Here is a 10466-nt window from a genome sequence, read left to right on the forward strand (position 1 = left end):
CCTCACAGGATGAGTGTTCCCATAGGACAAGTATCCTCAAAGGGTGAATATCTCCACAGGATGAGTGTCCCCACAGGATGAATGTCCCTACAGGACGAGTGTCCCCATAGGACGAGTGTCCCTGCAGGGTGAATATCCGCACAGAATGTGTGTCCCTACAGGGCTCCTATGGTCCAGAGAGAGAACCCACGTGGGTGAGTAAGGACAGCACCTTCAGGAGCAATGGGGCAGGCTCAGGTGCAGCACAGAGCACGCAGTGGCCCCAAGCAGTGTCACTGGAGCATAGAGAAGAGGCTGGGACATCACTGTCACCTCCCTGTCACTGGCCTCTGGCAGTAGCTGCCAGGGCACCGAGAGTAGACACTAGAGCAGCTCCCAAGGGAGGAACACTGTGATCAGTCAGTGCCATTTGCTTTAAGGAGAAGCAGATCTCTCTTCTCCCCCCTTGGTGATTGATTGATTGATTGATTGATTGATTGATTGACTGATTGACTGAAAAAGTGTCTCACTATGTAGCCCACTGGCCTTAAGATAAGTGATCCTCTTGCCTCAGCCTCCCGAGTGCTGGGATCACAGGCATGCACCACACAGGCCAGGACCGAAGAGAAACTATGGCTGGCAAGAAGACATGTGTCCTGTGCCTAGGTGGCCTGTGTAACTAAAATTGCCCTCAAGATGCACAAGATAGTGACACACCAGGAGAGCTCCCGTCAGCAAGCGCCGAGTCCCTGCTTCCCACCCCAGAGCACAGGCCTGGGCACCTGAGTGCCCACCGACACTGTCGTTCAGTGCAGGTGTCATCGCCACGGTGTCTGTCAGTTTCGCCAGTTTCTGGCCTCTCGGAGCTAGAGATTTTGGGGCCCTGGGATGGGAAAGACCCTCAACTTGTGGCATCACAGAGAGGGAAGAGGAGGACAGTGGAGAGGCCTGCTGTGACTCACCGTCCTCCATCGGACGGGAGAACTCGCTGCTCCAACTTGGCAGCCCCCTTCAGGACACGCCTGGTGCCCTCCTCATGCTGGGCCTCACCCTGCGCTGCTTCCCAAGCCATGATGTTACTGTTCTAGCTTGAAACAGGGTCTCACTAAACTGCCAAATTGCCCAGGCGGAGCTGGGACTTGAGGTCCTCCTGCATCAGCTTCCCGGAGTGCCGGGGTCCCGTGTGTACCACCCTGCATGGCTATATTTCCTTTCTATTTGGGAGTAATTCTAACCTGTTCTCATCCTCCCCGCTTTGAATAATCTCAGGCTGCCTCTCTCTGGTTCTCTACTTGGGTCACACAGCCTGAGCAGGGCTGCAGGCCTCCCCCCGGCTGCCAGCCTCGTAGGAGCTTCACTCGTCAGCACTGGTTCTGACTGGTCCTTCCGCGTGGTCCCCTGGCTGGACAGAGGAGGACACTGCACTATTATGGGCCAGGTGCAGGGGCTGCCACCGTGCACAGGGATCCATTCACCGCCACAAGCTCCCTGATGGAAGAACTGGATGCAGCAGCAGATAAAGCTCCGCTCCAGTGCTCCCGGGTCCCAGACTGCCCAGCTCCGTGTCCACCACTCTGCCAGCACTGCCCAACACCAGCCAGCCAGCGGCGCCAGCTCTTGCCTTACACATCGTAGTGCATCTTCTCATGGGGGATCGGGCCGAAAACAATGAGGGAGAAAAAGGGGCCTTGACAATAAAAATACCAGGAGGCTGAGGCAGAGGGGGTCACTGCAAGTTCGAGGCTAGCTCAGATACCCATCAAGACCCTGTCTCAAAAGACCAAAAGATTGAACTGAACTGAACTGAACTGAACTGGAGCAGTTTCCTGTTACCACTTAGGGGAAGAGCTCCCTGGCACCGTAACCTTGGGGTGTGCGGTGGTGTGCCAGTGACAGTCACCTCTCAGGCCTGAGTTTCAGCAGGGCTCTAGGACAGCAGAACTGGGGTAAGGCTGAGTGGAACTTTTTGCATAATAAAAGTTGTAACTGAGCAACACTGGCCAGTGCCTTCCCACAGCTCCATGGCGCCTGGGGCTTCCTGGGAACTGGAAGCCCAGCCCTTGGTGGGGGACACCACCCTCTGCACACTGGGCAGCCGCTACAGAAGTGCCTGGGAAAGACTCGGGCCCTCCGCTGGAACTGGGCATGGTAGGCCTCCATGTGGACCCAAGCGGGTCTCTTATTTATCTTCTGTTTTTCTTTTTGATAAAGAGAATGACAGTGCAGACTTGACTGATTTTAACCCCTAACTCCACCTCTGAGAACTGATCTCCAGGAAGTAATCTGGAGGAGGAAGACCAGAGTATTTCCATAAAAGCCTCTTTCACAGCCAGTAGAAGCCAGAAACACCTTAATTTTTCAAAAGTAAAGGAACCGCTGCTTACATTTGCTACCTGGACTCTTCCACGGCGTTATTTGGCCACTAAAGATGCAATCTCAGGGCACAGCTCAGGGGCCCCACTGCGCTCCCAGCTCAGCCTAGCGTAGAAACCAGGAAAGGGAAGGCAGAAGTAGGGCCATACTGGACAGGTGCCCCAAGAGGTGGTGGGCCCCATGCCACCCGTGCTCAGGTGTGCTGTGCAGGAAGGACTCCAGGCGCAGCGTGACGGGGTCGTGTCCTTAGAACAGAGAGGGTGAGGGGGTGCCCGCTGCATCTGCCTCAGGCCTGGCTCCAGGCCCTGGACACACCCTCAGGGACAGCTGGGTCCCCCAAGAGGATGCTGCTTGCTTGGAGCCACAGCAGGGGCCCCATCACAGGGTGGCCACCTCTGCTGGGGAAGGGACCTCATCTTGGGTGCAACTGGGCTTCCTCTGCACCCCAGGAAAGCGGCTTGTGACCTCTGAGCACTGCTCCTGACCCGGACACTTGAACGTGGTGTGTACCTGCATGTTAGCGTCCTCAGTCATGAGGGGGGACATGGGTCTGTTTAGGGCTAATAAACCTTGCACTAAGCCAGGCATGCTGGTGTATGCCTGTCCTCCCATACTGTGGAGGCTGAGGCAGGAGGGTGGAAAGGTCCAGCCTCACCTGGGCAGTCAGTGACTTGGCACTTTTTTTTTTGGCTGAACCAGGGATTGAACTCAGGCCCTTGTGCTTGCCAGGGAAGCGCTTATTCTACTGAGCCATCTCCCTGGCCCCGTGACTTGGCCCTTAGAGAGACCTTGCCTCAAAGGAAAAAATAACCATGACTAGGTGGGAAAGTCCTGGGTTCAATCCCTGTACCAGATGAGTGAAGAGGAGAGGGGAGAGGGGAAGAGGAGAGACAAGGGGAGGGGAGAGGCCTTGCTGCCACATGCTCCCAAGTTCTCCTGCCCACAAGTGGAGCCAAGCTGGAGTCTGAGCCCGAGTCTGACCACGGCTTTAAGGTTTACAGGAGGCCCTGCCTGGGTTTCCTGCTTTTTCTGCCTCCTGGCGTCTGTCCTCCTTGCACCAGCAGCACAGGGCTCTCCTGGGGTCAGGAGGCACAGGAAAGGGTGGGTGCCTGCGTATGGCCCCCGCACGGCTGCAGCTTCTTGTGCACTCTGTGACAGGGCCACCTACTCGGGTACCCTGGCTCCTTGTGTCCCGCTACGCCTGGAGACGGGGATCTGCCTGAGCTGGGCTCTGCTCTGTCCTGGCCAGCTGTGGATTTTTGGGAAGTTACTGCAGCTGGTGGATGAGACCCTCCTGGCTGCACAGACATAGGAAGGTGCAGTGACAAAACCCAGGAGATGAGGAAAGCCAGGCGGTGGGGCAGGGTGCTCACCAGCATGCGGAGACCTGGGGTTGGCCTCTAGCACCCCGAAAGAAGCCCAGTTATGTGAGCATGGGAGATTCTAGGAATCTTTTTTTTTTTTTTTTTAAATATTTATTTATTTTTATTACATTTATTTATTGTGTGTGTGGCCAGCTCAGCCCACCAGGGGGCGGGGCGGGCTGGCATGTGGTGCTGGGGATCGAACCGTGGTCCCTGTGCTTCGCCAAGCTTGATTCAAGTAGGTGCTTTAGACCACTGAGCCATCTCTCCAGCCCCAGGAATCTTGAAACATGAAAGTTGTTTCCTTTTGTAATGAGGATTTTCCTTTTCCAGCTGCAATTTACAGCTAGACCTGTTTCAGGAGCAGTTTGGGTGCAAGGAGTATTCTGCAAACGGTTTGGGCGCAAGGCTGTCCGTGGGCTGTGGTGGCCAGGCGTGAACAGTGTGATGGAGACACAGATGCTGATGCGGCTGCTCTGCCTTGCAGGGACGGGAACTTGGCCACCAAGCAGGTCGTCTTTCTGCAGAGGCCAGTGCTGTGCAGCCCGGCGGCCCAGACGCCCACGGTGAGTGGGGGGCTGCAGGGGCCGCTCTGACGGAGCCCACTGACCCCAAGCTCGACTGAGACAGCCATGAGGGCCCAGTGTGCCAACCGCTCCCGCACTGGCGCCGCGGCCGCGGTGTTGCCCCACGCCCTTGCTCTAGCACCCCCACCCTGTGTACATGCAAATATGGGCACATTTATAGAAGAGCACTCGAGGGATACGCCAAGGGTCTAGTGGTGACATTTCCAGGAGCTGGGATTACAGCGGAGTTTTGCTTTTTTCTTGGCTTTTACTAGGCTTTCTTTTCTTTTGGGGGTAGTGTTTATTTTGTGACAGGGCCTCACTATGCAGATTAGGCTGGTTGTAAACCTACTGCAGGGGGCCCGCCCCTTAGCTTAGCTCTTTAAGAGGCTGCTTCAACAAAGCAGGCAGGCTCAGGATGCTGGGGTTCGATCCCCACAACTCCAGCCAGCCAAACCTGCCCTCAAGGCATTCGGAACAAAAAAAAAAAAAAAACCTAGTGCACAGCCCAGGCTGGCCCGGAACTCACAGCAATCTCCCGCCTCAGCCTCCTGAGCGCTGGCATCACAGGCATGCTCCATCATGCCCAGCTGCACAGGCTTTCTTTGTGAGTTATTTCTGTAATTGAAAGAATCTTATTCAGGAAACAAATCTTTTCCCACTTCTCATCTTCCTGAAGTGTTCTGGGCCAGCACCCATGACTGTGGCTGAGTGCAGGTGTCCTCTGGGCCCAGCTGATGGCCACGGCCCCGTATCTGAAGCACTTCAGCGCCTATGCCGAGGGCAGCTCCACGGACAAGCCGAACCTGCTGCTGTGCGGTGAAGGCGGGGTGGGGGAAGCAACAGCACTGCCCAAGTGTTTATTAAATGCAACAGTCACATGGTAAGAAAATAAATGTGTTCTTGTTAGGAAATCCTGTAGAGGAACAGCGCTAACATTTACAAAAGGCAGCTAGGAATGCTAATCTAAAAGTGAATTAACAGGGCGTGGTAACACACCCCTCTAATCCCACACTCAGAAGCCTTTTAGTTTGAGGCCAGCTTGGGCTACATGTTGACACCCTGTCTCAAAAAACAACAAAATGGGGCCTGGGAGATGGCTCAGTGGAATAAGCGCTTCCCTGGCAAGCGCAAGGGCCCGAGTTCGATCCCTGGTTCCGCCAAAAAAAACCAAAAATCAAAAAATGGGGGCCGGGGAGATGGCTCAGTAGAATAAGCGCTTGCCTGGCAAGCCCAAGGGCCTGAGTTCAATCCCCAGTTCTGAAAAAAAAAAAAAAAGAATTAGTATTAATATGGTATTTTTAATAAGTGTCCAATAATCATTAGAGTCATCCCCAGGGACAGTAACTCAACATCTACAATTCTAGCTCAGGAAAGCAGAGGCACGAGGACCACAAGCTCAAAGCCAGCCTGGGAAACTTAGTGACACTTTGTCTCAAAATAAAAATTAAAAAGGCTCAGTGGCAGAGGGCTTGCCTAGCATGCGCAAGGCCCCGAGTTCAATCCCTAGGGCCCAGAAGAAAATCCTCACTGGGGATGTGAGAGTCAGTGTTACTGGAGACACAGAAAGGGACTCAGTCCCAACCCACCTGTCGGCCATGCTTCCAGAAGAGGGTGTCCATTCTCAGTGCCCTTATTCCAGCTCTGATCCCTGCACTCTGGCTGAAGCAGGAAGAGCACAAGTTTGAGCCCAGCCTGGGAAATTCAGTGACTTAGTGGGACCACTTGAAAATCTACAATAATGATAATAGTAGCAATAATTTCAGCTCTTATAGTTAGGAAAATATAATCTTAGCTCCCAACACACAAATAAAATTGGGTAAGTACTCTTTGTAAATATGGAAATTATTATGCTTTCAAAATGTATTGTTAGCATGGTGGTGCACACCTATAATCCTAGTACTTGGGAGGCTGAGGCAGGAGGATTGCTATAAGCTCGAGGCCAGCCAAGGATAAAAAGTGAGTTTAAGACCAGCCTGAACTGCATAGTGAAACTGTCTAAATACAACAAAAATGTAAGTCCTGGTTCAGCTTTGTGTGCCTGAGAGCATGTGGCCCTACTACAGTGTGTGGCATCTCGGTGGCAGTGGACAGCCTGCAGGTGAGGCCACTTGGGGGTTGCCCCTGCAGGGGGGTGCTGGTTCCCTCTCCTGAGCTCCGAGTCCAACCTAGCCTGTGGTGACACAGTCCCCTTGCAGAGACCACAGTCTCTTGACTGAGCTGTACCTGGAACACTACCAGCCCTGGACAAATATCAGAGTGGACGCCTGGTGGGCAGAGAGGTCATCATGGGGCAGCAAGGCCAGCTGAAGGCAGCACACCTGTGTTGTGCTGGCCCAAGCACAGCTTCTGCTGGGGACTCTGCTGCGGCTGTCCTTGTCATCGGCATGTCTCAGCCATGTCAAACACGTTGCCCCTGTGTTGCAGAGCGGAGGCAGCCGGCTTGGGCCAGGCGAGGATCGAACCGACGCCAACAGCAGGAGCCCTGGATTGGACGCAGCCACGCAGCCACCACAGGACAGCAGGTCCCCTGCCGGGGGGGGCCTCCCAACCCTGTCCCCATCCCCATCTCTGTCCCAGGAGGGCTGGGCCAAGGAGGGGAGCCTAGCCCAGGGCAGCAGCGCACTCCGGGAGCTGGATGACGGGCAGTGTGACCCCGAGGACGGACTGACACAGGTCACCTGCATGTGACCTGAGATAAGGGAGAAGGCAGGACCTGGGGTCCCTCCCTGGCCTTCCCCTAATCTATGTAAATTGGGCTCAGGCTCCCAGACAAGGAAGGCTAACCAAGGTGTCTGCACTTAAGAGCCCCGTCTACGCTCTGCCCACTAACACAGCCACGCAGCCGACCTCAGGCGGGTACGCAGTGGCCTGCTCCAGTCTCTCCAGTTTACGGAATGTGCTTTCCTTGCTCCTGCTAAAAAGACTGAACATCCTGACAGTACTCCAGACAGCCTTTCACCCAGCTAGTGCGCTCAGGAAGGGAGTCCCATAAGCTAAAAGTTAATCAATCCCTCCTCCTCTGCTGTCTGTCTCTGTCTCATACACACAAAGCTGATGAGTGAAAGTAACCATTTCCTGAACATCCCTCGGATTCTGCCTTTGATGATGGCATGTATGTACAAAGCAAGGCCTTACTGGTTAAAACAGCCTCAGACCAAAATCTTTTCCGTGAGCCATTCTGTGGCCAGACTGATGCCAACAAGCCATGCATTAATGGCGCCATGTCTGGTGGTGCAAGCCCACATGGCAGCGCGTGTAAAGCATGCACACAACAGGGAGTGCGTGGCACATGTGAAGCACACGTGTAAAGCACATACTTTACATGCAGGCATTTTCAAAAGGGCTGCAGTGGAGCTCAGCATAAAGCCCTGGGTTGGATCTGCAGCACCACAAACAGCACAACACCGCATGCGCTGTACCGAGCCGTCTCTTACAAGCACGTAACAACTGACAGACTCGATTTCCTCCTTTAAACTGTAAAAATACTGCCAAGAGGACAGAATATCAACCCCAGGGAAGCGTGAGTTTTCTCGCCTGCCTAGATGTGTGTCCGGCCGCTCTTGGGACTTGTTTGCTCTTAGCAACGCGGAGGGGGAGGTCTAGCCTTACCCATTCTGACAGGGACCAGTCAGCGTCCTCCCCATAACACATAAAAGGCCGCCCGACCCGGCAGGCGCCTTCGCGGAACTACAGCTGTTCCCTTATTATATATATTTTTATTAGCATTGATGCTGACATTGTAAGATTGAACAATAAAATGTCCTTTGTTAGCGGGCTGCAGTTTCATGCAACACGTGTGCTGGGCATCGACACACATCCGTGCTACAGGGTGTGGTGTGATCAGTCGGAGCCACTCTCGATGGGACTTCGGGGCGAGATGAAGAGGACCCCAGCCCTTCCAAAGCCATGAGCTTTACAAGTGAAGGGAGCCTGTACACTTCTGTTCATTCATACTCTGTGGAAATAGTTACCAATATTTGAGGGTTTTTTCCTTGATTTTATTATTTTTTTAATGTATTTGGTCAGGGTCTTACTACACAGCTCGGACTCGTAGTGATCCTCCCATCTCAGCCTGCCCAGCACTGGGATTACAGGCGTATGCCACCGCACCTGGAGTTTCCGGGACCAGTACAGCATTTGGTACTGAGGGTCAAACTTTGGATCTTGAGCTTGCCAGGCAGGTGATTAGGCCGAGCTATCTCCTCAGCCCCAAGCAGGATGTATTGCATTATAAAGATCTCAGAATAAGTCTTGTGTATGGTATTAAGATTGAACCCTGAGCCTTGTGGTTGCTGACAATCTCAGACTATTTTGAGAAAGGGTCTCACTAAGTTGCCCAGGCTGGCCTTGAACTTGATCTTCCTGCCTCAGCCAGGGCCAGCCAGTCCTGACTCAAGAGTACCCTGCCTGCTGCCTCTGTAAGGAGCCCAAGCACCCAACTAAAGCTTCTCCCATGAACCTGTGCTTTTCATTTCCACCACCACTAACGGCAAGGACCTGCACTAGTTGGCAGCCCTTTTTATTTTTTTTCCTTTTTATTTTTTGAGGCAGGCTCACTACATTGGTCAGCTGCCCAGGCAGGCAGTGTGGCCTCAGGTGCAGAGAAGGGCTGCATCCTCATTGGCCCCAGGGGAACAGGGCTGCCACCACGGTCCCCACCTTTGCAGAGGGAAAGCCCAGGAAGGAACCCAAGGTGGAGTTTCAGCATCAGACAGGAGGGCATTCTGGGTCACCTCCTCCAGGGCTCCTGGAAATGCCTGGGCCTGGAATGTGGGGCCAGCACACCAGGGGAACACAAGTTGGGGCACTGTCTGAACAACAGCTGAGCCTCCAAGTCCCCTGCGACCCTCAGCAATCATGGGACAGAATCCTGGCTTTAGCACCCCCTCCCCCAGGCCAGCTGTGAGGCAGATGGACCCTGCTGGAGACCAGGTCTATCCATCCCCACAGGGTGGTGGGTGTATTAGGTGTCCAGGGCCCAGAGGAGCTGAGCAGTCTCCATCCTCTTGGGAGGCTTCAGGGGCAGGGGTGGGCAGGCAGGCGACTTCCTGCTACCTCCCCCAGCATCCCCTTCTGCCTCAGGGCACTCAGCCTGGCCCTGCTATCCCTCCAGGCAGGATATGCCCTGTGACCTTGGTTTGTTTGGTTTTGCCTGAGTCTTTGAACCTTGAAGATAGTGGAGACCTCACTCAGGGCCCTGAACTCCTGGCTCCTGAGTGCTAAATGTTCTCCTAGCCTGCCCTGGGGATCTGATACATATGGTAGAACTGAGCCCTTTGGATCCTACAACAAGGACACCAAGAGTGGCCTGATGTTTTGGTTTTTGAGACAGAGCCTTGGTGTGTTTCCCACGCTGGATTCAAACTCCTGGACATACAGAAGCGTCCTGCCTCTGCCTCCCAAGGAGGTAGACTACAGGTGACCAATAGTGTGCCAGGCCCAAGGTCCAAGAATACAGCAAACCTGAGGGGTTGGGGTGTGATTCAGGAGTGAGTTTCTGCCAGGCATGCAAGGAGCCCTGATGTGATGCTGCTCACTACTTAAATGTAGGGAAACAGGACAGGAGCTGTGGCAACAGCCTGTAATCCCAACATTCCTGGAGGCTGAGGCAAGAGGACTGCTTTGGGTTACACATCAAGATCCTGGCTCAAAGGGAGATTAAAGCACCTGCAAGCAGGTGCAGGGGCCTGGGAGCACTGAGATGGCAAGTGAGACTGGGCGAAGTGGTGCGCACCTGTAATCTGAGCACTTGGGAGGCTGTAATAGTGAGACCCTGAACACCCTGTAGACCGTTCCCTAAAATACAGAAAAAAAAAGACCCTGTCTCAAAAAACCAAAACCATGCCTGCCTGGCAAGTGCAAGGCCCTGAGTTTGATACCTGGTACTGCCAAAAACAAAAACAAAACCAGTTCATGCACAGTGTTACATGCCTGGAATGCCAGCACTCGGGAGGCTGAGGCAGGAGGATTGCTTAGAGTTCAAGGCCATCCTGGCCTACATACTGAGCTCAGGACCAGGCTGAACTGCATAGTAAGACCCTGTCTCAAGGGCTGGAGAGATGGCTCGGTGGTCTAAAGCACCTACTTAGAACAAACTTACCTAAAGCATTAGGGACCGCGGTTCAATCCCCCAGCACCACATGCCAGCCAGCCTGCCCCCTGGTGGGCTGAGCTGGCCACA

General features: G+C 54.0%; 1 protein-coding gene across 3 annotated transcripts in view; it reads left to right on the forward strand.

The window, feature by feature from the left end:
• Positions 1–7542, forward strand: part of Rftn2 (raftlin family member 2) — a 55104-nt gene extending 47562 nt beyond the window's left edge. Inside the window, exons 8-9 of one of the 3 annotated variants that reach the window (XM_023712385.1) lie at positions 4204–4282; positions 6710–7542. In XM_023712385.1, the coding sequence (XP_023568153.1) occupies positions 4204–4282; positions 6710–6973 (343 nt within the window). In that variant the 3' untranslated portion in view covers positions 6974–7542. Of the gene's footprint in view, positions 1–4203; positions 4283–4961; positions 5176–6709 lie in introns of those variants that run through there. The other 2 variants (XM_023712386.1, XM_023712387.1) reach the window with 2 other exon arrangements.
• Positions 7543–10466: the final 2924 nt, after the last annotated feature.

Source organism: Octodon degus, unplaced genomic scaffold (assembly GCF_000260255.1).
Source record: "Octodon degus isolate 3935 unplaced genomic scaffold, OctDeg1.0 scaffold00025, whole genome shotgun sequence".
Classification (NCBI taxonomy): domain Eukaryota; kingdom Metazoa; phylum Chordata; class Mammalia; order Rodentia; family Octodontidae; genus Octodon; species Octodon degus.